General features: G+C 42.4%; 1 protein-coding gene across 2 annotated transcripts in view; it reads left to right on the plus strand.

Moving 5' to 3' along the window:
• Positions 1 to 27,651, plus strand: part of LOC104365575 (ATPase family AAA domain containing 3A) — a 30,381-nt gene extending 2,730 nt beyond the window's left edge. The window contains exons 4-17 of one of the 2 annotated variants that reach the window (XR_004409232.2): positions 184 to 243; positions 613 to 682; positions 2,203 to 2,368; positions 3,069 to 3,138; positions 7,044 to 7,199; positions 7,430 to 7,486; positions 8,396 to 8,521; positions 10,833 to 10,957; positions 13,283 to 13,334; positions 14,248 to 14,318; positions 18,595 to 18,762; positions 19,341 to 19,449; positions 26,840 to 26,980; positions 27,236 to 27,345. Coding sequence is in view for 1 of the 2 variants with exons in the window: in XM_033007540.2 (XP_032863431.2) it covers positions 184 to 243; positions 613 to 682; positions 2,203 to 2,368; positions 3,069 to 3,138; positions 7,044 to 7,199; positions 7,430 to 7,486; positions 8,396 to 8,521; positions 10,833 to 10,957; positions 13,283 to 13,334; positions 14,248 to 14,318; positions 18,595 to 18,762; positions 19,341 to 19,449; positions 27,236 to 27,415 (1,410 nt within the window). In the remaining variant the exon portion in view is untranslated. Of the gene's footprint in view, positions 1 to 183; positions 244 to 612; positions 683 to 2,202; positions 2,369 to 3,068; positions 3,139 to 7,043; positions 7,200 to 7,429; positions 7,487 to 8,395; positions 8,522 to 10,832; positions 10,958 to 13,282; positions 13,335 to 14,247; positions 14,319 to 18,594; positions 18,763 to 19,340; positions 19,450 to 26,839; positions 26,981 to 27,235 lie in introns of both variants that reach the window. The other variant, XM_033007540.2, reaches the window with a different exon arrangement.
• The last annotated feature ends 271 nt before the right edge of the window (positions 27,652 to 27,922 follow it).

Raw genomic sequence — 27,922 nt, forward strand, 5'->3', positions numbered from 1 at the left:
GAGGATGTTCTGCCCTGGACTTTGCCCTGTTCCTATTCAAACCCAGGTTTATTTTTGTTTCCTCTAGGGGTTTTTTGTTTTTGTTTATTCCCCCTGCATGTTCCAAATCTCAGTGCCCTCAGGACTAGGCTCGATCTTAAATGCTTAATTTTTATATTTTGAATGCTCTTTTTCTTTCTGAAGCGAGCCCAATACCAAGACAAATTGGCAAGGCAGCGCTATGATGAACAGATGCGACAGCAGGTATGATAGCTTCCTTCTCTAAGCTGGCCGGGAACTGTGTAGTAGCTTTCTTAAGTCAAAGTGGTGATCTGGAACTGTGCCCTATTGTGCTGCCCAGAGGGCTGATGCTAGGCGCAGTTGCCTTCATCTGTACTATTTGCTTGACAGCAACAGTGTTGTCCAGGCAAGTGAAAAGGCAGGAATTAGGACAAAGCCGCTAGGAGCATGCGATTTAGAGTATTGATCTGGGAGATGGGGACAGGAAGAGTGCACTTCAATCTGAGTACTAGCTTCTTGAAAGCATTTGTAGCACTTAAGCTTACACAAATAACCTACTTGACTGAGTTCTTACAACTTTAACGCATCTTCTGCTCTCACCTCTGCCTGTAGCAACTTGCTAATGAAGAGAATCTGAGGAAGCAGGAAGAATCTGTACAGAAGCAGGAAGCCATGAGGCGTGGTAAGCTGGTAATTTTTCTTAGGCTAGTGACGGAGTGGGTGGACATATGAGTTCTCTGTCTTTAACTCCTTGTCCATATTGGTTGATGCTCCATTAGGGTCATGTGTTGATGTCATATTGGTAAGCAATGCATAAATCCAAGTAGTACTAGAACTACCAATTGCTTCCAGGATTAGTTTTTGACGTGGCTGCACTCCTAAACATCTGCCCTGTACTTGGATTTTCCAATGAGCTGTCAGCATCTCCTGATATAGTAACTGAAATTCTGATATTATACTGAAACGGTCTAAAATAGAACTGGTTTTGAGGAGGAGAGAGAAACAAAATAGCTCCTGTGAGGAGCAATTGATTTTGTGTCACTCTGTCTCCATTCACTATTTTCTGTAGAAAATAAAAGCTGACTAATGAAGTTTTAGTCTGAAACTTACTTTGTTTCTTTTTGTTGTTGTGGAATTGCCAGAATCACTGGGTTTGCAGAGCTCCAGTGAGACTCCACTAGGGCACAAGTCTCAGAAATGTAAGGCAAGTTGTGTATGACCAGATGGGATTGAAGGCTGGTTTGCTTCGTACACAGCTGTGGACTGCTCTATTGTCCGTTCCTTGCTGCCATCTAGTGTATTCTCAGTGTTCGTTGGTATCTTTTTGAAGGAAGTATTGTAGCCACCTATAACAAAGCTCAGTGGTGAGACCCTGAAGGAGGGTGTTGTTTAACTCTTGGAGTATCCACCTGCTCATAGGCACCAAGATACGACTGTCAAGGAAGCCTGTCCAGTTTTCAGGTATCAGGATGGGTATCAAGTAGCTGGGTGGTCCAGTCAGGATTTCTTGCAGTGATGCTGAAGATAGAGGGTGCTGGCTCTGAAGTCCTCATCTCATCTCCTGGGCTGTTCTTGGGTTTCTCATTCATTCTCCATTCATGTAAATCTTAATGTCTGTCACAGCTCAGTGTCGGAAGCAACAGAGCTGACAACATCCTGTTAGCATTTTGCAGGCCACTCCATTTTGCTTCTCTTCCTTACAAGCAGTGTGTGTTACGCTGTGTTTAGTTACTTGCCCAGGGTTGTCCTTCATTGTCTGTACTGTGTCACCCTTCCTCTCTGAAATGATGTTGATGACCAGCAGCAGTGCCTAGCACTGTGGTTTTTCCTTCTCTGTTGCTTTATCCTTTATTGTCTAGCTTGTCTCTGACTAAAGTTTCTCCTGAGCAATTTTTCTGGTAATAAATTTCCAGAACTGAAGTGTGATTATTTTCTTAGAGCATGCCACCTGCAGAAGGCCACCTATTTGGTGTGTGATCCCTTTGAGCACAGAAGGAAAATTACTTGTCCATCTTCTGTAATACTGTATTGGTTTGCTGCCTTCTGTGGGAGGGTGTGAGGGAATTAAGATCTTGAAGTCTGCTGCTATGGGACTGCACAGCTGTTGTAAAGCCAGGGTGGAGCAATGCATCTCTTTCACCTGCCTGCTACCTGGGATTGAGCCAACCCAAAAGATTGTCCTCTCAATTTTTCTTTTTAAAGCTACTGTAGAGCGAGAGATGGAGCTGCGGCATAAGAATGAAATGCTGCGTGTCGAGGCAGAGGCCAGAGCCCGTGCCAAAGCTGAGCGGGAGAACGCAGACATCATTCGGGAGCAGATCCGCTTAAAAGCTGCTGAACATCGCCAAACTGTGTTGGAGTCCCTCAAGTATGTGCAAGCCAGAAGGGTGTGGGTTGCCTTGCTGCTTTTGCAGGTCTCTCCTATCATGTAGGAAATCTTGCTGTTTATTCTTAAAAGCTCTGAGGAATATCAAAAGTTAGATGGTACGTTTCTTGTACTCTGAACACTAGGAATTCTGTTGAAGAGCCCTCTTGCCCTTGTTTTGCTACATTGTCATCTGAATGGTAACTAGAGTTGTGAATTTTATACAATTTTTCTAACATTACTTTAAACCTTATTTGCTAAGATTAAGACTCCATTACTCTGAAAACTCCTGAGTTCTTTCAGTTTCTGAACTTTATACCATAAAGGTATAAAGCAGTCTGTCTCCAAAGGGGTGGGCATTTAGATTTGTCATTTGTTAATTTTAAATATGTGAGATGTTAAATTAAAAAAAGCTTTAGAATTAAATATCTTTTACTACAGTTTGGCATCAATAATGTATTAAAGAAATTGATATTATCTTAATGCCAAATGCTCTTCTGGATTTAATGCCAGATCACCTGTAGACATCACATAATTGTAAATGTATTTGCCATGCTTGTTTATGTTTCAGTTCCCAGGTGAGCCCTCAGTTATCTTTGACTGGTTCTGAAGAAGATCACTATGAAATTGTCTTATAAATTGTTTTAATTCAGTCTTTGAAATCCTTTTCTCTTCTGCTTACCTTGCTGTTTGCTTACCATAGGACAGCTGGGATGCTCTTTGGGGAAGGATTCCGTGCTTTCGTAACAGACTGGGATAAAGTTACGGCCACGGTAAGATTGTGGCATGTATCAATAACTCTCAGAAAAGTCTGTCTGTAGATGTGTGTTAAGCTAACCCCTTGCTCTGATCTGCTTACAAACTAAACCATGGTGGGGATTCGCTGCTCACTTGATGCTCTCTGCAGTCCTCATTTAAGAAGATCCTGTCCTTCAGATTTTTATTCAGATTAATTCTTGTCTTCGCCATATAGATAATTCACTTCTCATTGGTCATAAAAGTTCTGGCTTTGATCAACAGCATATAATTGTCTTTGGAGGCACCATCACCTTTACAACCTGAAAGCTTGCCAGCTACCCCAAATAGTAGATGCAGATGTGAAAAAAGTGGATGAGTCTTTTTCACAGATTTTTTTTTTTTTTTTTTTCCCCCACATGCTGCTCTAGAATTTGCTGGCTCATATATGTAGGGAGTAAGGGTTTTATCTAATAGCCAATTAGAGATAAATGCAGATTTTTCCTTTGAGATCTTGAATGCAATTTCTGGTTTGACAAAGCTCTGAGCTGACAAGTTTTCATTCAGCTTTTGAATGATTGATGTTCATTGTACTTATCACGTTGCATGAACATCTATAAGTGTATATAGGTGAACAGAGTATTATGAAATGTTTAACACTGCTGTTACAGGGCTTCTTTGCCAGTGGTGGTCTTTGGGAACAGGGATCTGATCCCCGTTTCCCTCCACCCCTGATGTCTTTTATATGTTTGCAGTTAAACTACCAACTGGAAACATCTTTTTAGGAATATTAGGGAAATTATAGTGGAGACATGTAATAGTTGATCTGGTGGACACAAAAAGGATTTGTTCCCTCTAAATCAGTGATCTCAAATATTTTGATCATGTACCTCTTACAGTAAAACATTTCTGAGACCGCTTCCCCAGAAGATAGTAAGAGATGCATCATGAAAGCTTGTTTTGTTTTTAATTTATAATATTAAGGTACGTGATTTTAATGCAACAGAGAGAAATTCAGTATTTCTCTTTTGCATACATTCTGCCTCCGAGCTGCTATTTTTCCCACCAAGTTAGCTGCTGAGAATTTACCTGTGGATGGCAATCTGTCAGGGACTTTGAGGGTACCATTTTCAGTTATAAAGGAGCACTCCTGGTCTCTGAAACTTCAAGAATTTACAGGACATTATCAAAAACTTGCTTATCTCACACCTTTATATCTAATCTTAAAGTAGCCTAGAGAGCACTTGGAGAACTGTTGTGTGTGCTAAAGATGTTGACTAAAAGCTGGACCAGCATCTTTTCACAGGACAAAAGAGCATGGCAGTGGCTTCTTATGGACATAAAGTTGTTTCTCAGTGTACTACTTACAGCAAAACTTTACAGTGAAAATACATTTTTAGTAGCGTGACTTGTTAAAACAGACATTTTTCTTTAAGTCAGTCACCACCATCTGCTCCACTCTCTGGTTTTATTCACATGGGTTGATACAAAAGACACTTTGCCTGAATGCCCTAGGGAGAGCAAGACATGCTTTTAGTGGATCCTCTTGTAATCTGTAGGCTGCACCTGGAATGCCTGCAGTATTCAGAGCCTTTTGCAGGTTAGTGCTTGGTGCTTTTTAGCTACATAGTCTGTTGACCCACATACCGGTTTCTTGCATTATGGTCATTTTTGCTTCTGACAAGCTCTTGTCTTGTGAATTTGGGACATTTAGATTAAAAAAAAAAAAAAGTAAGTATATTTTTGGAAAGAAGAACACAGCTGGAACTCATATTTTCTGTGCTTTGAAAAATGACTATAAGGTAAGAATTAGCCAGTTATTTTAGGGTTACTCTAAATTAGTCCTGCATTTTCAGCTCTTCCTGCCTATTGTAAAGACTGCTCTTTTTCTACCTATTCCCATCCAAGCAGAACCCCAAATGTTCTGCTCAAAGTTTTTTGTTTTGTTTTGTTTTTTTTTGTTTTGTTTTGTTTTGGTTTTTTAGTGGAATTCACATTGCTTATCAGTCAGGGATTCATGCCTTTGCTAGCTACTTCATGATAAACAGATAGGCACTGTAATCAGACTGATTTGTGGAGTTGGCATAGTAATTGGGTTCTGTGAATGTGAGAGTTGTGTAATTTTGCTGTTTTGATACAGGGCTGTCAGTCTTAAAGCTGTATTTCTCTGTATCTACATGAACATCACTGAAGTCCAAAAGTCTGAAATACTTATCTCTGCCTGTATGGATCTGATGTATCAACCTGTAACTTTGCTTAGTACTGGCTGTTGCTAAAGCAGGTGGTGGAAGAGTGCATGAGGTCATTTCTCATCGTACCTTGTTTTTAGAGAGAGGCTTCTAAAAAGATGGGAGTCTCTTCAGTGTTCTAAAGTCCCTGTAAACTGCGATGAATCAGGTCATCTTACTCTTTGCATCCTGGAATTCACAGTTCTGGACTGTTCACGTTTCCATCCAAAGCAAAGGTGATGTTACACATTTAAGCAGAGTGAAACTGAGCGGGTGGCGTCTCGTGGTTTATTAAACACCATCCTTGTTATCTTTGAGGCTTTTGACCTTGTTCTGTACTTGTAGTAAAAGTCTGCTCGCTTTAAAAGCAACTCCTGCAGCTTGCTCTTGTCTGTCTGAGCTTGCTCTGATATGAGTTATTGGCATCTAGCTGTAAGCTGAACACAACTCATTATTTGTCTTCACAACTGTGGAGCAGTTGGCTGCTTCCCAAACATATCTCAGTTTAAAAATAATGCCCCTTGTTCCCTTGTATTTTCAGGTGAATAGGACTTTTGGTAAATCAGCTGACTCACTTGCATATGTTCAGGCAGATGGAACTGGAGACTTATGTTTGTGCACCTTCTGTAAAAGTTTTATAAAACTTTACTTACCTGTGCTATCAGATTCTGATAATTAAGGAAACAATCCTATACATGCTAAAGATTTCTGTAAAGTCTTGCTTTCAAATCCTATCCTGAAATGTTATTTAGCAACCTCCTGTACTGTCTTTAGCATTGTCAGCACAGCTCATTGGCTATTGTGACATCTGGCTGTGGTGGAAAAAGCTGCCTGCGGGGCTCTTGGTTTAATATGAGCCAACATAGTGCTGAACCGAGAAACAGCCATAAACTGCAGAGAGCTCTGGAGTCTTTCTGATTCTCTGGCAAATTGATGGGAACGTCTCATGTTCTGGAGTTTGTAAAAGAACAGTCTCTAATGCAGTGATGGCAATTCCCACGGTGGTGGCTTGGTGTTGAAGTTCCTCTTGAATACCTGTTTTCCTCTTGTGTTGGGTCTGGCATGACTGTTCACCTTTAGCAGGTGTACCCTGGCTAGTCCTTTTTGTTCCCTGCTGTGTGTACTGCCTTGGTAGCAGCCACAGTTCAGATGTTTGTCTTGGGATCTTTAATTCGGCATACGTTTTCTCTTGTGGTGAAGGGGGTAGTCCAGCAGACAGCACCTCGTTGATGTGGGCTTATTCTTAACTGCCTGCACAGTGTACCTGAAAAAAAAACACAAACCATTCCACTTACCCAATGTGGTTTTGTTTGTAACACAGGAAGCTAAAACTTCAGCATTATAGGAGATACTGTTTTTACACAGGAGACTTAGACCTCTGGCCTGTAGCAAAGCTTCTTGACTATTTGTGCTATTACACAGTCTGAAAAACCACACATTTTGAGCAGGGAGAACATACTTCTGGATATGTGACTATATGCATTACTTGTGCTTCCTCTGCTTTTCATGCTGCAAGCTATGAGAGCCCTGAATGCCATGTGAATAGGGAATGTGGGACCTTCACTGTCTGAACAGGGATAAAACATCTTACCACAAATAAACCCCCATTGGTCAGCATTTGTCCTGAATCTTAATTCCTCACCACAGGGCTTGCTACACAAAAAAGCGTTGCCTTGCCAAGTGTTTCTCCTAATCCTTCCCCCTTTTCTTTGCAGGTGGCAGGCCTAACCCTGCTGGCAGTGGGTGTTTACACTGCCAAGAATGCCACGGCAGTAGCTGGGCGTTACATAGAAGCACGTTTGGGCAAACCTTCCCTGGTGAGAGAAACCTCACGCATTACTGTACTAGAAGCACTGAAGCATCCTATCAAGGTAAAGTTCAGCTTTGCTTTGTGTTGCACTCAGCCATGAGGATGCAAAACTCTTTTTGCAGCTCTTTGTGTCAGGCAGAGAGCTGTTGATGGGTTTGTGAATAAACATACTGCTAGAGATAGCCTAGGTGGGCTGAGCTCATTGTCATTTCATATGACCTTTTTGTCCAGGTGAGTTGTCAAAACTGCAGTTGATTTTTACGTGCCAGTAATTGAATTTGTCTTTTCTAGGTTGGTAAGCGTCTTACCAGCAAGGCTCAGGATGCTCTTGAAGGAGTTGTTCTCAGTGTGAGTACTCTACTTTGCTGTCTTGGTCTGTGAATGATGACTTTAGAATCTAAATAAGAATGGCTGTTTCCTTACACTCACTTCAAAAGCTGTAATTCCAGTAATTCTGGAGACATAGCACCCTTGGGACGCTGAGACCATAAATAAGCTCCTGTGTTCAGTGTGACAGTCATTAAGCACTATGTTAACCTTTTTTTCCTCTTTGCAAAGCAGTTGGAAGTCTTAGTTCAGTCCTTGCCCTGCTGCAGTTTTTCCTCTATAGTCGGCATGTTAATACGCAGAGTTCCACTTGTCACATCTAATCTGTTAAGGATTACTGAACCAAGATCTGCTTGTAGACCAAAAAGCCAGAGAAGCATATGCATTTGCCCATCTCGTGAATGGTTCTTAACTTGCTAATTAGGGTTGCTTCTGAATTAGATTCCTGGATATCAGGCAAATTTAAGTGCTGCTTGATGCTGCTGAGAGAAGATGCTCCTGCAGGATTAGCTTTCTCCCAGTAGCTCTACAAATGCGGTAATAAGTATGAACATTAATGTTTATGACTCACATGAAAGAATTAGTACTGCAAAGACTTGCTTATATTTTGACATATCCCTCCCAGGGCATCAAATCAGAAGTTAGTATTTAGGTGTTATCTGTTCTTAGAGTAGTTACCACACTGCTTCCTGCACTGCTGCTTTTTCTTATAAAAGGATTGTAGACAAGTGGACAGAATGTTAAATGGAGTAAATCCTGACATAGCAGGAGAAATGACCCTGGTCCTGAGTAATAAGCAGCTGAAGTTGAGGCTTAAAAGCTTGAGCCTGTAGGAGTGCTGCCTACTTCTTGCTGGTACTGGTCTGTGAAGCTGATAGATGCAGGTCTCTTGGTACTTTCTGTTCCTTAAGTTTAACCCTTTTCTTGCAGCCACAGTTAGAAGCACGTGTGAGAGACATTGCCATAGCAACAAGAAATACAAAAAAGAACAAAAGCCTATACAGGAATATCCTTATGTACGGTCCCCCTGGCACTGGAAAGACACTCTTTGCCAAGGTAAAACTCTGCCAAGATTCTGACAACCTGCATGTTGCCGGATGCTCTGAAAACTTCAGGGTCTAGGCACCCTTCCTGTTCTGAAATCTGTTGTTGTAGTATTGCATAAACATTGGGTTCTTGCGTCCCTGTTGGGAAGGGAGGAAAGGGCATCCAGCCTGCTTTAACTCTAAATTAGTACAGTCACTTGGTTTCTAGTGCTAAGCGTAGGCAGAAGAGCCTTTCCATCTAGAAAATGCACTTGGCAACTGTGACTTGTGAAATCACAACACTGGCCTGCTGCCTCATTTCCACCTCTGTTAATTTTACGTAGTTGTCTAAATAGGGTCCTTCCTGCTGTCGCTTACTAATCCCAGAGCAGAGGTAGGTATAGCTTCACTGTGTATCTGCACTACCAGGATGGTTTTTGCATGAATTTGAGTCAGGATTTGATATTTGACTTGCTTTTCAGTGCTTGTCCACTAGATCTGAGGCTTCATATACTTGTTTAACAGTGGTAGATTCGATGTGCTGTTTTTTTTCTCTATCCATACATTAAATCCATATCCCAGTAGTTTTTTGCTGCCTGCTCTGACAGTATGCCACTTAGTTTGGATTTTTAAAGCCACTAGAGGGGAACGGGTCTAGGAAATGGCAACAACAGCAGAAGGAGAAGAGAGAAGTGTATCACTGCCAATCACTTCTCACTTCTTTTACAAGGCGTTTATTAAACAGTCCAGAAGTTAGATGTTAACACGTCTCCCCAATAGCATAAAAACTCCAAGGGGATGGTGATGGTAGCTGTAAAAGATTGGAGCTGATCAGAAGGAAGATGGATGTAAGAGTGTGACCTCTGTGCCCTAGAGAGGAGAGAATGCTACACTGGGAAGCTGTTTTCTGAGCTGTGACTTTTGCACTTGAGCTAATGTCAGTGACAATGCGCTTTGCTATTATTACTGTTCCAAAAAGGCAACGTGTCGTAGTGTGGTGGCCTTCTCTGAGTTCTGCAGAGCTAAGACATATATGGGTCTCTGGTGGTAAGTAGTAATGCTGTGTGGCAGGATTCTTGAGACAGATGTAAACACACTTGGATGCAGCTGTCAGAGTTCCAGCTTTGGACTGATAAAAACCACTAAGCATTAGTAGCAGGAACTGGGTGATTTTAATGGGTAGAGCAAAACTTTTTTCTGCCTCCTGCTGCACAGCATATAATTGGTTGGATTCAGCTAAGCATGATTTGCTGGGGCTGTTGCTGATGTACTTGGGTTGACTTGTTCATTTTAACCTTCAGATTACTTTCCTTGACTCAGCAGAACTGGATAGCCAGGTCTGGGTCAGCTAATGGTATGTGAACTCAGCCTGCTGTCTGTCACCATAGCAGGTCTCCGCTGGTGCCTGCTTTGTGAACAGCTTTCTGAAGTGGAGGGAGGAACTGGGTTAAAATCCTAGCAAAGCCTGTTCTTTCAGATACAGGCATTTGTGGGCTAATTCTCCACTGAGATGTTGCAGTGAGATGGAGAGCAGGTTTAAGATGGGAGATTAATTACAATGTTATATAGCTCCTGGTAGTCCTGTTTGGGCTGAAATAGAGGGATGTTTTGGCAAGGCTGTAATTCTGCCCTGCGGTGACAAGACAGCCTAAGCACACTTTGGTCAGTGCAAGCCATAGGCTCTTCTGATGTGCTCGGTTAATATTGGCTATATCCTGTCAAGCTTGCTTTATGGATAGACTTGCATTTTCTGTCCTAGCAAAAAAATCATAAAGTATTTTTTTAACCTTCAGGCATCTGGAAGGTATTTCCAGCATGCCCCAGGAGCTTCATCAAAACCCTTTGCTTAGTAGCCACCAGACCAATGAGTTCTGGCAGCCTTTAAAACCCAAAGGGAAAATTCAGTTACTTTGCCTGCATACTCATTGGGTTCACTGACCATTCAATTCCAGGATTTTAAATTTTATTTGAGTTGTATTAGTTAAGCATCTAGTAGAGAATAGAATCCTGTTCTGCTGCACAGAGGAAGTTATAAACTAGACCATGAAGAAAGCAGTGGAAGAAATAAACAATACACAAGGTAAAGATGGAGGTCTAAGCACTCTGAGCAGTGCCTTCTAGCATTAAGTGCATTGCCATAAGGCCAGTCTTTTGTTCCCATTCAGACCAATGCTAAAAGCTGCCCCAAAGTGACTAAAGAAGCGTTCTCATCTCTAAGACTATACTTACCCTCTGCAAATAAGCATGTTGATAGGACTAAACTACTTTTATTTCCCTCCTCATCTTCCAAGGACTTGCAGTGGAAGAAAGTGCATAACTCCCTGGTTTTTGTTTCCTTCCAGAAATTAGCTGTGCACTCAGGCATGGATTATGCCATCATGACGGGTGGCGATGTTGCCCCCATGGGGCGGGAAGGAGTTACTGCCATGCATAAACTCTTTGACTGGGCAAACACCAGTAGGAGAGGGTAAGTAGAGATTCCTCTGAATCCTGAATTTGGTTTCTTGCTCAGAGAAACTCATGCAGTCATGTAGTTTGGACCTCTAGATTCTGTTAGTGAATGATATTCTTGCACAGATGAGGTAACACGAACCAGACATAACATCTCCTAAAGTTTTCCTAGAATGAGTGAATACTTGCTGCTTAGTAATATTTCAAAGGCTGAAGGCTTTTGCTCTTCTACTCTCAAATCCTTCTTTAATTCAGATTTTCCAGATCAGTCATAGCTTGACTCTGCTGATCTCACCAGGCAGATGGAGAGATACTGCCCACTTGAAGGCTGGGATGTGTGTCTTTCAGAGTGATTAGTTTTATGACATTAGTTAGAAGACTTAGCTCAAATGGAGGTGTAACCAGGTGTTTACACTCTGGATATCATGTTCCCTGTTGCAGTTGCTCAGATTTTAGACTCTGATAGTGTTTGGATCTGGCTTCTTGTTTACTTTTGAGTCTCAAGCAGAAGTAGCAAATTATAAGAAATAAAAGATAAGGGGAAGACAGATGTGAAAGGCATTGATGTTAGACAGGTGTAAAAGTGAAAAGCTGCTGTGCTTTTTCAGTCACCTTTAAAAGCAAACTCTTATGTGCAGAAAAGCGTTCATGTTGAGGCTAAATCTTGACACCCTGATTTTATAAGAGTATGTGGTTAATTTGTCCATACTAGTGCAAATGGATTTTTGCAGTCCAGAGGTAGCTAAGAAGTTGCTTGTCCAGCCAGGATGTTAAAATTCCATAGAAAACTTGCAGTGGGTGTCAGTTTAGGGTTTTTTTGGTGCTGTTTTGATTTCATGTCATCTGTAAATGTGGCTAGCTGGTGATTTATGTATTCTCCAATTGCTTTAGCTAGACATTATCTTGCAGTGCCTGTTTTAATCCTTGTTGCATTCATCATCTAAATGGTTCTATTTCCCCTTAAAAAAAAAAAAAAAACCCCACAGAAAATTGCAGAGTAAATGTACTAAGGATTTAAACTCTTTAAGCTTTTCCTACCCTGAGGAGCTGTAAAAGGAAAGGTGTAAGAATTTAAATGAGATTAGAAAAAGAAATTGGAAGAGATATGAAGAAGAGATATGTGCTGGATGCTTCCACTAAAGAATTTTCTTTTACAGCACTGCCTGGGTCTGGGTTTGTTCTCTGTCCTAATAAAAACTTCCATGCATTTGAACTTCATACACTTCGGATTGGTCAAAACTTTAATAAAATAGCTAAGGTTATATGTGTCCATTTATATCAGTATTCTAAGTAACATCAAAGTATTTAAGCAGATTTTATTCTGGATATACAACAATGTTAGCTGCTAGTACTGTTGCCTTTGTTAGCTGAAAGCCATTGTGACAGAAGATGCTTCTCTGCAGAGATTGCAGCTGAGTATATTTTCAGAAAAACTGGAGTCGAGTAAAAGATGTTAATAGGCCCTGAAATCCCTTGAAATAAAGCTGGTTTTGAAGCTAGGCAAGAAGGTAATACCAGCTGAGACAGCTTTATGAGCAACTTGTTTTTGATATCGATAAACATATTTATGCACTTTGTCTCTTGGGAGGAGTGCTAGCCTTGGGTTATAAATAAATTTTATTTTTGTGAATTATTCATTGACTTTATTAATTCACTTCTCCACAGGTAGTAAAACCATTATATTATTGCTAGTGTGGTTTGGAAAGGAAAAACCCCACAAAATAACAAAGCAAGTTGAAGGGGAGGACCATGGGTTCAGGTTTTCAGAATGGTATAAGGAAAAAAAAATGTCAGGAAGATGTCATTGTCACCAGGATTTATTGTATGCTTGTGTGCCTATCTTGTACCCTTGCACAGATTTCTCTGAATAGGAGGGAATGGTAAAATAGGCACTTACAAATACTTGGGGAGCCAGGTCTAAATTTCGGAGATCTACTGCAATATGGCAGTAACATACCAGCCTTGATAAGTACAAGCCCATTGCCAAACCATGTCCATGAAAACTCCCACCTATATTGAAAAATTTGGAGGGGATTAAGGTTGTGTGCCCTAGAATTGCTTCTGTTCAGTCTGCCTCTGAACAGCAGGAAACAAAACTCCAGAGGCCTGGAGTCAAATTTATGGCCTAAGGATTCTTAAGCTAATGCCTCTTTCTTAACTGTTGGGATGGGCCAGGTGTGTGCAATGGAAATGTTGCCTTAGGAAATAAATTTGCTTGTGCAATCGTTTGGGCTTACAGCTGGTTGGTTATGGGTGCCTGGTAGTGGGAGAGGAGAATCCTTGAGCCATTTGAGCCTCACTTACCTGTCTCCTATTACTGTGTAGTGCTTTCCTTTTGCAGACTCTTGCTATTTGTGGATGAAGCAGATGCGTTTCTGCGGAAGAGGGCGACAGTAAGTACTTTGTCTATGTCTGTTATCTGTGTGTGCTGCAGAGTTAGTCAGCCAGCAGCTGCTTTGTTTAACCTGATCAGCTAGCTTCAACAGGCAAAAGATTAAAACTGGCAGGTGCCTTACTAATCACCTAATTAAGTGATGCAGAGAGATTAAATTAGTGTCTGGCAGCTGAATGGAATGAACATCTCAAGACTGACTTGAGAATTCCTCCTTGCAAAAGATGGGTGACATCATCTTAGAGGCTTTGCAGGTAACTGGGCAGTCGGAAAGAAAGAGGTGTATCTTAAAAACAAGAGAAGATTGTTCACGCTGCAGCACTGGTACCCTGCAGAGTTTGGGTTTTGTCCCAGTAGATATTTATCTTGGAAGGTTTTCATAACAGAACTGCTTTTCATTGCATTAACAAAATTGCACTAGCATCTTCCCCTGTACAAACAATTTATGTTTTCAAAGTCAGTCACCGTATTGTACACTGAATCTGGACCTGCTACTTGAACCCCAGCAGTCTATTTAAAAGAGCTAGCACTAGAAGATTACTTAAAATGTGTAAGTGAATTCTTTGTAATGGCTTATTTTCCTGTAAGTATCTTATTGGACTTCCCAGTTAAAATCATGTTCAGCAGGGAAAGCTACCTGGGCCAATGGTTAGAGACCTGGGTTTAAAATCAAGAGAATCAATGAATGACTGTGGGTAAATATTTAATCTCTCTGCTGGAAGCTTTAATTCTTAACCTTTTTCCTGGGTATATAAATTGATCCTTTTTTTCTAAGGTATAACAGTGCTTTGGATTCTACTGTAATGCAAATACCTGACAATGACAGAACTCACTTTTTTAATAATGCAGCTTAAAGCTGTGACCTGTCTTAGGTGCCCAAGTGGTTGATCTTCCTTTGGATTTCATCTTTGCAGGAGAAAATCAGTGAAGATCTCAGAGCAACTTTAAATGCATTCCTGCACAGAACAGGGCAGCACAGTAACAAGTAAGTATCCAGTTTCAGCCCTTACAGCAGTTGATATTTCCCTGAATTGAGGAAAGTCTGGAAAGAGCCCGTGGTGTGCAAATGAAAGTTGGAAATGTATGTTCTGTGCTACTTGAGAAAAATCTGCCCAGAGTACCCCCTTTTCAGCTTATATACTGCATGGCTCCTCCTTTATCTCTTCCTCAGACCTGGAAATTAGTACTCAGAAAGGCCGTATACAGGGTAAAGATCAGTGTTTGAAAAAAGGGTGTTCATTTGCCCTGTGTTAGCAGATGTGCAAAAGGGACCTTGATCTGCCTTTCGGGACAAGACTTCCCCTGTGTATGGTATGTAGTGGTGAGCAGTTCCCTTTCATGTTTCATCCATACTTTGTGTGGCTCATTCCCAGCACTGTAGGGAAATTCTTCCCTGAAACAGGGGTGATATTTGAACATCTTGATTGTCTTAATGACTACATTCTCTTTCTTGATCAGTTGTTTAAACAAGGGCAATATTGGGCCCATGAATATCAATACCACAAGAGAGGATGCAGGGTTGACAGTGGCTAGGTGTTTCATAATCTCTTCAAAAATGCTTTAGCTTGTGCTTGCTTGAGCTGCTGTTCCTCTCCAGTGCTTTGGTGGCGGCTTTCCATGCTGTGCATGTGTGCGTGCTGGGGGTGGGTTTGAAACTTTGAGACAAATGAGTTTAAATCTGATCCCAGTTCTTTCACTTGAGCTGTGTGCTCACTGTGTCTGTGTGCAACGTTGCACATAAATGCAGGAATCCCAGAGCTGATTCCTCCATGGCTGCTAATAGATTTGCTAAACATGGATGATTGCAGGGCTGACTTGACAGATGTATGCATGTGTGCGAATTTCATTGCCAATCCATCCATGCTCACTTTGTCAAATTAATTCTAACTTCTGCAGAGCACTGCTTAGTTTAACGAGAGCCAATTCCTGGCTGTCATAATAGAGAGAGATGATCTTTCCTTGACCTTTTTGAAATAATCTTTGATTTGACTTTTTGTGTGTGTGTGTGTGAACTTTACTTAGTTGTTAAATTTCTCTTACAAAGAAATTGAGCCAACAAAAAAAGTTGTCTCTGCCCTTGTGTGGGAAGGTTAGTTTCTAAGTGTCCCTTAGTAAGGTTGTAGTGAAACACCTGTTCTAGTAACCTCATGACATTGAAATAAATATTCTAGAAAGTCACTGTTTAAGGACTACAGGAGGGCATTTTCTGTCCTCGGGGTCTCTCTTGAACTTGTTAAATCCAGTGCAGCTCTAACTGATAATTGCTTGTATGTAGGTCCTCTGTACCCTTCTCTGTCACAGTGAGGCGCCCTGGAAGGTGTCACATCCTGCTCAGGCAAGGCAGACAAGTGTCTTAGGTTCGTAAATCCCCAGCAGAGTGGAAACGGTGAGACAAGTCTCAAAGTCCATGCACAGACATCTATTAATTTCCCACAATGTACTAACTGGATACACAATAATTGGCTAAGTATATGACAAATTATGGCAAGGGATATAGTATGCCTTGTATTGCTTAATGGTAATAAGGGAAAATAGAGGGAGAATAGACATCACCAGTCTGGGTTCATCAGGGATGCATCCATCATCTTCACTTCTTCACATCTTTTTTTCTTTCTATATTTCACTTCTTGCCCCCTCCTCAATTTATACACACTTTCCTTGGGTCTGTCCCCCAGGTCGACCCACATACCTACATATCACATGTATGGGGAGGAGTAAGGTGCTTCATGGGATGATGTAAGTAACATGAGCTTGGTAATATTTAGCACATTCAGGGATGTCAGCTTGAGTATGCATTTTGTGGATAATGCAGCAAAAGTCACTCACTGGACAGATGGCCCATGAAACTTTACCAGATGCACCGAAGCAGAGCCATCCTGCCTCCACAGGGCCCCCTCCTCCAGCTGCATCTTGTATTTGGGCAGCCGTAGCAGCTCCAGCCTCCGCATTATTCACCTCGTGACTATAGTTCTGTTACTTGTGAGTGTTAGAGACATTCCTTGGCTCAGAGGGCCTCTGCTCCCCCATCCCTTATCTCTTTCTCAGGCTGTTTTTCTCAGCCCATATTTTGGGGAGTTATAAGTAGTCTCTGAGGTGTGCCTTTCCAAAACGAGTAAATTGCTAGAAAGGAAAGTGTTGAGCCTGCAAGAACTCTGCAAGATCCTTAGTTTCCTCTCTGAGAGGATAGTGAGTCTCTTCTGAAATGATACACAGAATTGCTCTATAAATGCTGAGTTGAGTGTAATTATTATTAAATGATGTTGTACTTGCTGTTTGTAAGAATAAATATATACTGGCAAAATGCGTATGTTCTGCAAGACCCAGAGCAAATGGTGCTTAAGATAGGAATATAGTTTTCCAAGTGAAAACCATAGACACTCTGAGCCTCTTGGGTGATCTCTAGAAACGTCTTTTGCCCTGTACCTACAAAGATGATAAAGATGTTTAGATGGAACTGCACAACTTTTAAGAATAGTAGCATGTATATTTTAGCTTTAGATAGTTCCCCCTTTTTCTAGGAAATAGTCCTTTGCAGACTTGTGATGTCTAATTGCTGTGGATCCAGGAAAGTTATCTTTTTGCCCAGATTTATAATTGCACTGCAAGCCAGTGACTGGCAGGGGGTGGTAAGGGGACAGTTCTTTCTCTTGATGTTAAATCGCCTTAGCAGAGCTCTGGGCATGCTTGTTCAGTGCAGGTGGGTGCTGTGCCTCCACTCAAAACAGTTAAGCTGTCATTTTGTCAGATGTTGAAATCAACCCTAATTTAAACTGTGAGCCATTCTAGGAGACTGAACACGTCCTTGTGATTCATGCACTGCTTTTTATTTCTGAACAGCCTTATTGCTGCTTTGGGCAATGAGGAGTCCTGTATCCATGAATGGGAGTTCACTTGAGTAAGTCTAATAGTGCATGTAAATCTAGCTGTTTCAGTGAGACCCTGAAGAGTACTGTTATTTCACCAGTGAATTGTCACCAACATCACTAAGTATTGCGAATTGCTGGCTTAAACTTCCCAAAGAATTTTCTGCAGCTTCTTGCTGGGTAGCTGACAGTGCCTGCATGTCTTGCTCTTTCACCACAGAAATGAGCAGGGCCTAAATGTCAGGTCGCAGGTCAGTCCTTTATGCAAGCTGTGTTTCTGCAGGGGCTTGGGGGAAGTCCTTGTTGGTAGAAGACGAAAGGTTTCAAGCCTGTGTGGCTCTTGGGCTGGTGAAGTTATCTTCAGAAATGACAGCAAAGAACATAGCGCCCTGCAGACTAGGATTTAAACAGACTGCAAGAGCATCGATATTCCAATAGCTGTGGTTAAAAGTCCATTTCAAATTATAATGGACTATTAAACTGGCAACATCAATTAAAGCATTAAAGTAGAATTGGCATGGGGAAGAAGCATCATTACAGAGCAAAAGAAATGGCTTCTGGCTTCAGAATGCATCAGGAGAGAGCAGGACCTGGAAGCTGGCACATCTGTACCATGGAGCAAAGCTTGGTGCAACAAGCCACCCTAGTTTCATGGCACCCCTTGTGAATGCCTCTCTTTCTGCATGCATTAGACATGGTAGCAGGAATGTGTTGTCAGTTTTGCCTAAAGGAAACAAGTCAGCTTTTGGTGAATAATGACCTGCCTGTGCACAGACCCAGCAGTGGTACACTCCTCTTAAGCCAGGATGAGTCTATTCAATGCTCTGCAGCTCCTTGAGCTGGCTGAGGTTTCAGGAATGCTGTTGGCTTTCGGTTTGGCAGCCATTCATACCTTCAGAGCAGGACTAAGGCAGCCCCACACGATTCTAGGGTGCTGTGCAGTTAGCAGCTTGAAGTCAGTTCCCCAAACTGGGATTTAAGCTGGAGGTGTGTATGTGCCAGAGAACATCTCTCCATGTTGTCCAGCCTTGTTCCAAGGTTTCAGACTTAGAGGTCCCTGGACTCTTGTTAAATGTTTGTGATATTCCTAATTTGAGGGAGATTGTGGGTAAAGTGATGAATTAGGCTCCTATGACAAGGACAGACTGGGGAAGGCTCATATTGATTGGAACGCTAAGTACCAAGTTAAACACATTTTGGGTCTAAATAGCTTAAACTGCACTGCATTTTAGTATGTAGCTTGAGATGCTGTTACAAAGTTGTTTCTAAGGAATCTTCAGACATGTCAGGTGATGAAATGTCTTTGATACTGGCCATGACAGTTCCCAATGTTCAGACTGGTTCGTTAATTTTTATTTTTATGGGGTTTTCAGTCTTTCCTCTGTTTCATACTTCCAGGTTTATGCTTGTTTTAGCAAGCAACCAGCCTGAGCAATTTGACTGGGCTATCAATGACCGAATAGATGAAATGGTGAATTTCAATCTGCCCCAGCTAGAAGAACGGGAGCGGCTTGTGAGAATGTACTTTGATAGGCATGTCTTGAAGCCAGCCACAGAGGGTAAACAGTGAGTATCCCTGCAGAACTCTCCCACCGTATAGGATTTCCTTTCTTTTATTGTTTTTCTTCATCCCGTTTTCTGTGTATTCTGTCACGCTATCTATAAACCCATTTTAAAAAGTAGTACAGAAAGAGTTGGAGAGATGCCTCTTGCTATTATGAGATGCCGTCCTAGAATTTCATGCCATGGTTTGTTGTGCCCTTAAAATCTAGGAGACTAGTTACTGCACAGGAGACAATAATTCAAGTAGGAACACTGCTGGAACTCCTCATATCCAAGCACTTGTCTTTGCTTGGCTTAACAGAGACAAATCATACCAAGTGACTCGTTTCCCTCTGTGCTGTGCAGTCTTGCACTTTTTTGGTCTTGATCCAGGTACGCATGTTTCTTTGTGACACAAAATGGGGCTTTGTCTGCCCAGGAGAACAACTTCTGTACTCAGGCTGGATCTTTGTAGAAAGATTGATCCGATCTGATCTTTGATTTCATTGTAAGTGTTGCTCTTTACAGAGCCTACCTCTGACTCCCTCACCTTCCTGTCCTGTCACATGGCTACATGCAAACATTGCCCTTCTGCTTTTTAGACGTTTGAAGCTGGCCCAGTTTGACTATGGGAAGAAGTGCTCAGAGATTGCCAGGTTGACAGAGGGCATGTCTGGCCGAGAGATCTCTCAGCTTGCTGTGGCATGGCAGGTAAGTAGGGCTTTTATCACAGGGCTTCTTGGTTCATTTTCTCTTTCTGGAAGGTTTGAGTGTTCGATGTTGGAGTCTCAGATCTTGTTTCACTTTGGAAGTTTCGTTACATCCATACGGTAGTAGTAGAGTGCTGCTAGCTCTGGGGTGGGTGTCAGAAATTGGCATAATTCCTCAGCTCATAAATAGGCACGGTTTTTATAATCACAAATGGGAAATCCCTTACTGAGTTGACGTAAAGCAAGTGAGTTGGGAATGGGTTTGGGCAAATCATGCTGGCCATTATGCACATTCCAGCTCAAGAAGCTCAGCAGAAAAGATGCTTAATGCTGGTGCCCAAAGGTATGACAGCACTAGGACACTAAAACATCCTTGTGCCCTACTTTGTTCTAAACACATTTTTAGTGCAACTTGAGTAATTGAAGGTATAAAACTAACTGGAAAATGTTACTGAAAAGGCTAGGTACTTTTACGTGCATGGTACCTATATAGAAAAAAGAAATACAATCACTTTGAGTCCAATTGTTCACATGCTCAACAACCTTAAGCACTTTTTTAGGTCAGACTTTGACCTTGCTTTGTCACAGCTGCCAGTGTCTTACTGGATTGTGTATTTTTATAAACTAACCTAGTAATACCAATTTAAGGAATATGCTGCAAATTATATGTCATGTTACTTACAAATGGCAGCTTCCTTTCAGGTATTGTAAAAACAAAGTTGCTTTTTTTAAATTTAGTTTAGCAGTTCACAGACATTTTATTTTACAAAGTTTGTGCGTTTTATTCCTCCTCCTACTGTTTCCGCCTTTTAAGATGCAGAAAGTATTTATCCTTTCTAATCCATTTAACTGCAGTAGTCATGAGCTGAGGTCCAGAGCAGCCATTTGAGTGCTCTTGGTCCTTATTTTATTCTTTGTATGTTAGCAGGCAGCTGGTTAATTTTACTGTGTGAACTTTGTATTATTGAAACCTACTTTAAAATGTGTGCTGTCATCTGAAAATGTATATAAATCTTTATTTTTAATTTGTTTCTAACTGCCTGAAAACATACCAGGTTGTTAGTAATCAGGTCAGTCAAGAAGCTTAGCAAGGTGCTTGGCAAGTCTTTGAGATTCCGAGAGAGGTAGTGGGTGCTGCTGGTGTTAGATGATCTGCACTGGTGTGCAATTAGCATGTGTTCAGACACTGTTCTGGAGAGCTGACAGGTTGAAGGAAAGACCAGAATCTTGGGGTGTTCTGCCTTTCACAGGTCATGGCTTTGCTTTTTCAAGTACAGCTGTGCTCTTTATGGTCTTCTGATTTTGAGAGCCAGGATGAAGACCTAGGGTGTTTTGTCGTAAGCTGAGTGACGGTGATGTAGGAGAGAAAGCAGACCACTAATTGTAGAATTTATTTCTTTTCATTTAGAAGAGAACCCCTTTACCCATGTCTGTGAAAGGCTTTGCTGCCAGGCATTTCCTGTAATAAAAAGTTGTGATAAATGATCCTTTGCTTTTTATCAGCGTTGCTTTTTATCACCCCTTATCTCCTAGCTTGTCATTACTCCCCAGGAATGACCTCAGGTTTTATCATTTATCCTTAAAGTGATCTTGAAAGAAGGGAAAGGTGAAGGTGACTAATTCCTTAGTGTTGTGGTCCTGATCACTTTTGAAAATGTATCTCATAGCACCAGAACTATTAACACAGTTCTATGTAAAATTGTACCAGGAGGCTACATTCTTCTCTGCTGTCGTAAATCAGTCAAAGGGTTTAAAAAAAAAAAAATAATGCAGGAGTGGGTCAACAAAAAGATATTAATTGTTTTGATGTAGGTGCTGCAAGAAGCTTCATCTCTATCAAAACCAAAGTTGCTGGTGTCCTGGAACAAGGGACTTCATATCTGATCCCTTGTTGATTAAGAAAGGCAGTGTGATGTGTCACAGGTCAGTGTTAAACTAGTGCAGACTTTTTGTAGCTGGTAGCCAGACGTGTGGACTTCTTTCCTCAGGAGATGAGTGGGTAGACACCATCCACTAGCAGGGCTGTGAGGACATCCAAAAAGGGGTAAGATTTCTGTATTGAACACTGCCCTGGGAGCTGCCTGCCAGAGCTGTTGAACCAAAATGCTACCATAGGGTTCTTTTTCAGTCATTGGGTCAAGGAATTTGGAGCTGGAACTAGAGCTTTACAGAAGGCTCTATTTATGCCGGGCTTGGCCCACTGACTTTTGACAGCAGCAAGACTTGCTAATACCTGCCTTTGGTTTTGCCTATGTAAAGTGTTAAGGGTATAGCACTTCAGCAGCTGCAGTTAAAAGCCTCGCTGTAAGTGGGTGTTTAAGTACTCTTAACCTGAGTTGATCTCTTGAATGGTATCAGTGTTTTGGGGCCTGGGTTGACGCTAACTGGCTTGTTAGTTGAGCCTGGGTCGGCACTGGGTCAAGCTTATTATAGGTAGCTCTGTAGCTGATAGAGTGTTCTCTCCTATCAGGGAAGGAATAAGGCTGCACTTTGACAAGCATTTCTGGCAATGTTAGCCTCGTATTCCTGCCTTTCTGCTGCTCTTTCCGTTGTGCTGGTACACCTCTTTGCACGGCGGTACTATGAACTGGGTCAGGGAGCTGATCAGAATTAAAAATAGCTTGGCAAGACAAGTTAACTGCGTAGCTACGCTGTTGTCCTGCCACATCTCGGGGAGTGGATCCGGGTAGGTAGGGGCTACGTGAACCAGCATAACTGGCTCAAGAAAATGCTGCAACAGCTATAAGATGGTCATATACCACAGGCAGGACTGCTAACTCTTGATCTGTTGGGCTTTTAAACTCCTGTATGGCTGAACTTTTGATTCAAGATGCTGCATGCCAAAGATGGCTGATGTGGGAAATAACCTTTATGAATGCACACTTGAATTTTAATCAGTTTGCAAGCTACAGTTTTGTCCACCTTAGATGTGCAGAGCTATAAGGAAGCTACAAAAGGTCTTAACCTGAGGATTTAGGGGGAGCATCTTCTCTAACTATAGTTAAAGTGATTGTCTGGATTTTCTACTCAGTTCCCTACTTGCAGTTTTGGTTTGGTTTGGTTTTTGCCCCTCTCTCCACCCAAAGCATTATGTCAAGTTAACACAGGCAGGAAGGGTTTGAGATGATGTACGAGTTGAAGATGAAGGGCAGGAAGAGCCAAGAAAAGGGAAAAAACAAGGTATTTCTCCTAACAGTTCTGTTCCTGATCTTAGTAACACCTTACAGAGCTGGTAAACAGCAGACATGGTGAACCTAGTGCTCTTTAGAAGTCCTCAAAGCAGACTTGAAACAACTTTGTCTCAAGGCATTTAAGCTTCCAATACTTCTCTAGATAGGCTCATCACAACAGCTGCTGAAATGCAATATTCCAGAAGTCTCTGTTTAAATAAATAAATTCAGTTGACCCATTCTGGGGAAGAATACAGCACAAAGCCCTAGTGAAAATGGCTGGTTGCTGGAGCACAGAGCTGGATGGGAGCATTTTGTTTGCATTTTGTTTTCAGCTATTTCGCATAGTGCCCTGATGTGACTTGAAGCTAATCCTGAAAGTGTAGGCTTAATTGCAACATGCCTGTCACTTAATTCACCTCAGCTTGGTATATATATTTTCTTAATTAGTTTATTCCTCCAGCAGTCATTTGCAGTGTTGCTGCCTGTATGCATTAAATCTCTAGACAAATCTTGGAACAAAACTTCAACCAGTGTCTGGACAACAGACACAAATGCAGAGGGAGCAGAATGGGCAAGCTTAATCTATGGGGAAGTGCTACTCAGTTCCACAGGGCCTGTCCTACTGCCTCAAGCTGCCTGAAGCCTTGTTGCTTGCAATTCTAGTCCTGACCCCTCTATGTGATGAAACCTAATCACATCACTCATGAAGCCTGGGTGGTACTAGGAAAGGCAGTGAGGAATCTGCATTGCTACTTCTGCTCCTATTCCTGAATCTGCCAGAGTGCTGGAGGAAATGGACAGGGAGCACAGGGAGGTGTTTGTCTTGGACTTGATGGACTTTTGAGATGCTATGCTTCTCACCAGCTCTGCTTAGCTTGCCTGGGGTCATCGCTCATGCCCAGAATGGAAAGTCAGAGGTCGTTTGGGGAAAAAGTGAAGTTCTGAAGCAGTAGGAAGAGAAACCATCGTGGCTGTCAGCTGTTACTGAGAGTAACCCACAACGGCAGCACGTGGCCACACTGTCCGGGGCCTCGCAGTCATTTCCCATTAAGATGTTTTTGGAGTGCTCTACCAATATTGCTTTTAACAAAAACATCTCAGTTAAACTAGAAACTTGAGCAATAGCTGCAGCTTTCATAGACTTAATTCCACTATAAGCCAGGCTTGAAGTTGATTTGCTGTCATTTACATGAAGTTGTAGCTCATTGTTGTTTCAGTCTCGCTCAGTTTGTCCTGAATTTATCAAACAGAAAAAATAAAATGCAGAAAAGCAGAGGGTATAACCTCTAGCGCTGGGAAAAATATTGCTGTCTGGCACAGCTAATAGTCTGCATGCTAGAAATCCATTTTAATCTCTTCTGCGGAAGACTGAGCATTCCCTTTTGTCCTTGTGCTTTTTCATTCCCCATATCTAATCCTTTATGACTATAGCATGGATTAGATGCATTTACACACTTAAAGATTCCCTTCAGATCTGTTTATAATAATGTGCAGACTTTCTAGTTCTGCATCCTGTACTTAAACCTATTGATACGCTTTAGATGTCAAAAAAGCAACCTTTCACTATTCCAAGTGTAATCTCTGGAAAATTGTTTTGGCAACACTTCAAGAGAATTCCCAGGAGTTTTATGTCCCAGTGTTAACAGAGGTGAGCTTCCTGTCATTTCCTTGCCTTTTGTGCCACTGACATAAACACCTTTTTGCTCCCTGAACCTTGTTTATATTTAAGAAAAAATCATCTGCCTGACCACGTTATGGGAAGAATTTAATGTTTACAGTGGCCTGAGATGAAGGATAGAAGTAGGTGGGGGTGGGTTCCTTGTGTTTCAGGGGTTTTTGAGGCAGGCTGGTTTCATTATAAATGTGATTCAAAGGATACAGATTAGTTTGGCCAAGTTAAAATAACTCATGGTTCTTGGCTGAAATGAAACAGTAGGTCACCTAGGCTGCATTTTCATCTGTGCTCCATCCCTCTACCTCCCCATCCTCCTCCAACACTTTGTTTTCAGATTATTTCACAATTGGATTTGAGTTACAAAACATGAATAGTTGCACTGGAGAAAATGGGTTAAAATTTGCCCATGCAGAAGGCAGAGGTATGAATACAAATGAAGCTCAGTACCATTTTTGTGTGTGTGTGCAAGCTACTCCCAGAAGGGACAGCTGCTTCTCCCATTTGCTTTCTTGACAGCTAGGGCCTGAGGCTTTCTATAAATAGAAAGTCATTGAGAAAATCAACAGAGCGTGAACTGCACAGCTTTGCAGGAGTTTCCACAGTTGAATTTATGGTCTGTGCAGTGGCAGGGAGGAAGGGAAGGCATCCTCTCTTCTGTGGAGGCACATAACGCACATCCTAGGAAAGCACTTATTCCATTTTAAAACCCCAAATCTTCCTGGCTGGAGGGCTGCGTTGACAAAAAGGTGCTGGCTCCTTTTAGCTTTAAGTCCCCAGTCATGTCCTAAAATAAAGAAATAAATCGGGGGGGGGGGGGGGGGGGGGGAGGCGGGCGGTTATGGGGGTGAGTGGGAGAGCAGACTTCAACTGAACAGAACCTTTCCACCGTGCCCCTGATACAGCAGGGAGAGAAGACAGGCCATGTTGTGATACATGTTGTATAAATATTTTTGGCAGCAGGTGGGTTATGGAAACTGTTGCTCCTCTGGTGCTTGTGGGGAGTAACGGCCTCGTTGTGTTCAGGATGCCTCCTGCTCTGCTGCTGAATACAGAGGACAAGTCCCTTTATGCAAAGAGATTTCTCTATTTGCAGACCTTCTATTTCTCTGCACTCCTTGCCTGCGGCCGGTGTTTACTCCTGACTTGAAGTGTGAGCATTAGCCAAACTTGTCACTTCTGCCTTAAGGAAGGATTACAAGGGTTTTGCACAGGGAAGGATCTGTTTTGGTGCTTTGTGCAGCAAAAACCAGCACCTGCCAGCTCGATGGTTACGTTTGGTTTGTGCAATGAGACCTCTTGTGATCTAACCAGTTCCCCAAAAAGGGCTACAAAGTAAGGGCTGGAAAGTAGGCTAGAGGCTGAAAACCAGCTTGGGTCACCTTTTGCTCATTTCTTGAAATAATATTCCTCCTGCAGTGAGGCAGCAGTAATCTAATAGGCAGGTATAATCCACTGTACTGGGGTTTGTCTTCTCTTCCATCTCCATCTTTGGACAGTGCATGCATAAAATGGTCACACTGTAATTTCTTTCTGTGGTGCTTTTGCAGTAAAACTCATTGCTTGATATAATTGATGTTTTGCACCATTACTGGTTTATGGAGCCTGTATGTGGTACCTTAGAAGCACGCTTCAGCCTGTCACGAGAGCCAAATTTTATATTCTTAGCTGGGATTTTGGGGAACGCCCTGAAGACAGAAGGGTTGGCAGGTGGCAGCTCTGTGGAAGGAGAGTTGTGGACAGAAGTTTGGGGCAATTTGGGGCAGGCAGCATGGATGTGAGAAGCTGGAAGTGTCACTAATGGGTGTCAAGCTCCCTCGCTAGCATAGCTGCTCAGGGAACCACAGTGCTGAGTTGCTTGCAGGAGCACTTGCACAGGGAGTAACCAGATTTAGAAATCTGTAGCTTGGAGTTGCTTTGTTACCTTGGAGATGGGTACAGCTAACAGCCTGAGCAGCCTTCCCTTCCTTGGAGGGTATGGCTGCTTGTGTTGTCATCTGCAAAATGGCCATGAGCGCAGTCCTAGCTGTCCTGCATGTTTGGAGAAAAGTGACGGTCCTTTTGCTGCAGCTGAAGGGAAGTGGCACGCAGTCCTGTTTCCCCTAAGCTGCCACTGGGAATATTGTGGGCTGGTTGGCAAGGATTTCAGTAGTTTTCAGTCCTTTCTGCAAGGAAATATGGTCAAATTTGTATTGCTTATTGAAGTAGCAACAGGACCAAATGTTAATGAACCAAGCAGAATTGGAGACAGGAACTGGAGTATGAGTGGAAGGAGGAGAAAAAGGAAGGTCCCATGGGCAGATGGGGTGGGAGCTGACACAGCACCAAAGTGGTGCAGGGGAGATTCCTAGCAGAACACACGAGGAAAGCAAGATTAGTGCACATCAGACATCATTTTAGAGGTGCCACACTGCCCGTATTCACCCTAGCACTGATGTTAACTCTCCTGTGTAAGTGTTTAAAACATTTTTCTGTTGTCTTGAATGGAATAATTCAATCACCATGTGCATCTATTACTCTCTACTTTATTGGCTTCATATGTGCAGGGCTTTTAAAGCAGGAGAGGAAATTTAAACAAGCCAAGTGTGACTGCAGCCTTACCATACTGGCTGTGTGCAGCTTTACGAACCGGTGGCCTTGGCTCTTCCGAAGGCAAAGATCTTGCCTCCCAGGAAATCCAGAGGCAGGTAGGCAAAGTAGCTCAGAGACAAAGACTTTAGTGTAGCTGTGACTGTTTCTCTGTGCTTGGGCAGTTGATGTATTTCAGGCCCTGGTACAAGGAAAACCTGTATGCAGGCGATACGCTCTGGGTACCACCACTGACTTAGAACAAGGCTGGGTGTTGTGCTAGGTAGCGTGGGGGCAAAGGTGCTTGGAGAAGAAACACTGATCCCAGGAATTGCCATCACTAATGTATGTCTCTCCTGCCTTTGCCTCTCCAGGCTGCAGCTTACGCCTCAGAGGACGGTGTTCTTACAGAGGCCATGATCGATGCCCGGGTAGCAGATGCTGTGCAGCAACACAAACAGAAGATGGAGTGGCTGAAAACAGAGGGTGCTGAAGCAAGCAAAGGGACTGGCAGAAACCCCCTCCTGCCTTTCCCCAAAGGAACACCAGTGTGAGAAGTCTGCAGGCTTCAGACCAGAATGTGGGGAATTGGGTGTGGGACAAAGCTGGGAGGGTCTTTTGGGCAAATGTTTGGTGGAATCATGTGTTGAGAGAAATGTGTCCATTGGTGCAAGGGGAGGGGGTATGGCCTCAGTCTGCCTTTGTTTTCATGTTTTTAAAGTGCACTGGAAAACAAAATGTTTTAAATAAGGCAGAAGCAACTGTATTAAAGGACCCCCTTGCTAAAATACCACTGGCTCTGTTAGTCTGTATGGCCTGTCCTGCTAGAGAGGCCCAAACTCCAAATCCTTTTCAGCTATTTGACACTGTTCTGGTGTGTCCCAGTGACATGGGAACCCAGGGCCTGTCTAAGGCTGCTGCTCCCATATATTTAACTTTGTAGGGTTTACGCTCCAGCAGAGATACTTCTCATCTGTTTTTTCCACAGATCCTGCCCATGATATACCTCCTTGCTCAGATCTCTGTCTGGCATCACTCCTTCCTCTTGTTGTCGCCTCTTC

The sequence above is a fragment of the Tyto alba genome, unplaced genomic scaffold (genome assembly GCF_018691265.1).
Source record: "Tyto alba isolate M040663 unplaced genomic scaffold, T.alba_DEE_v4.0 Super-Scaffold_20000042, whole genome shotgun sequence".
NCBI lineage: Eukaryota > Metazoa > Chordata > Aves > Strigiformes > Tytonidae > Tyto > Tyto alba.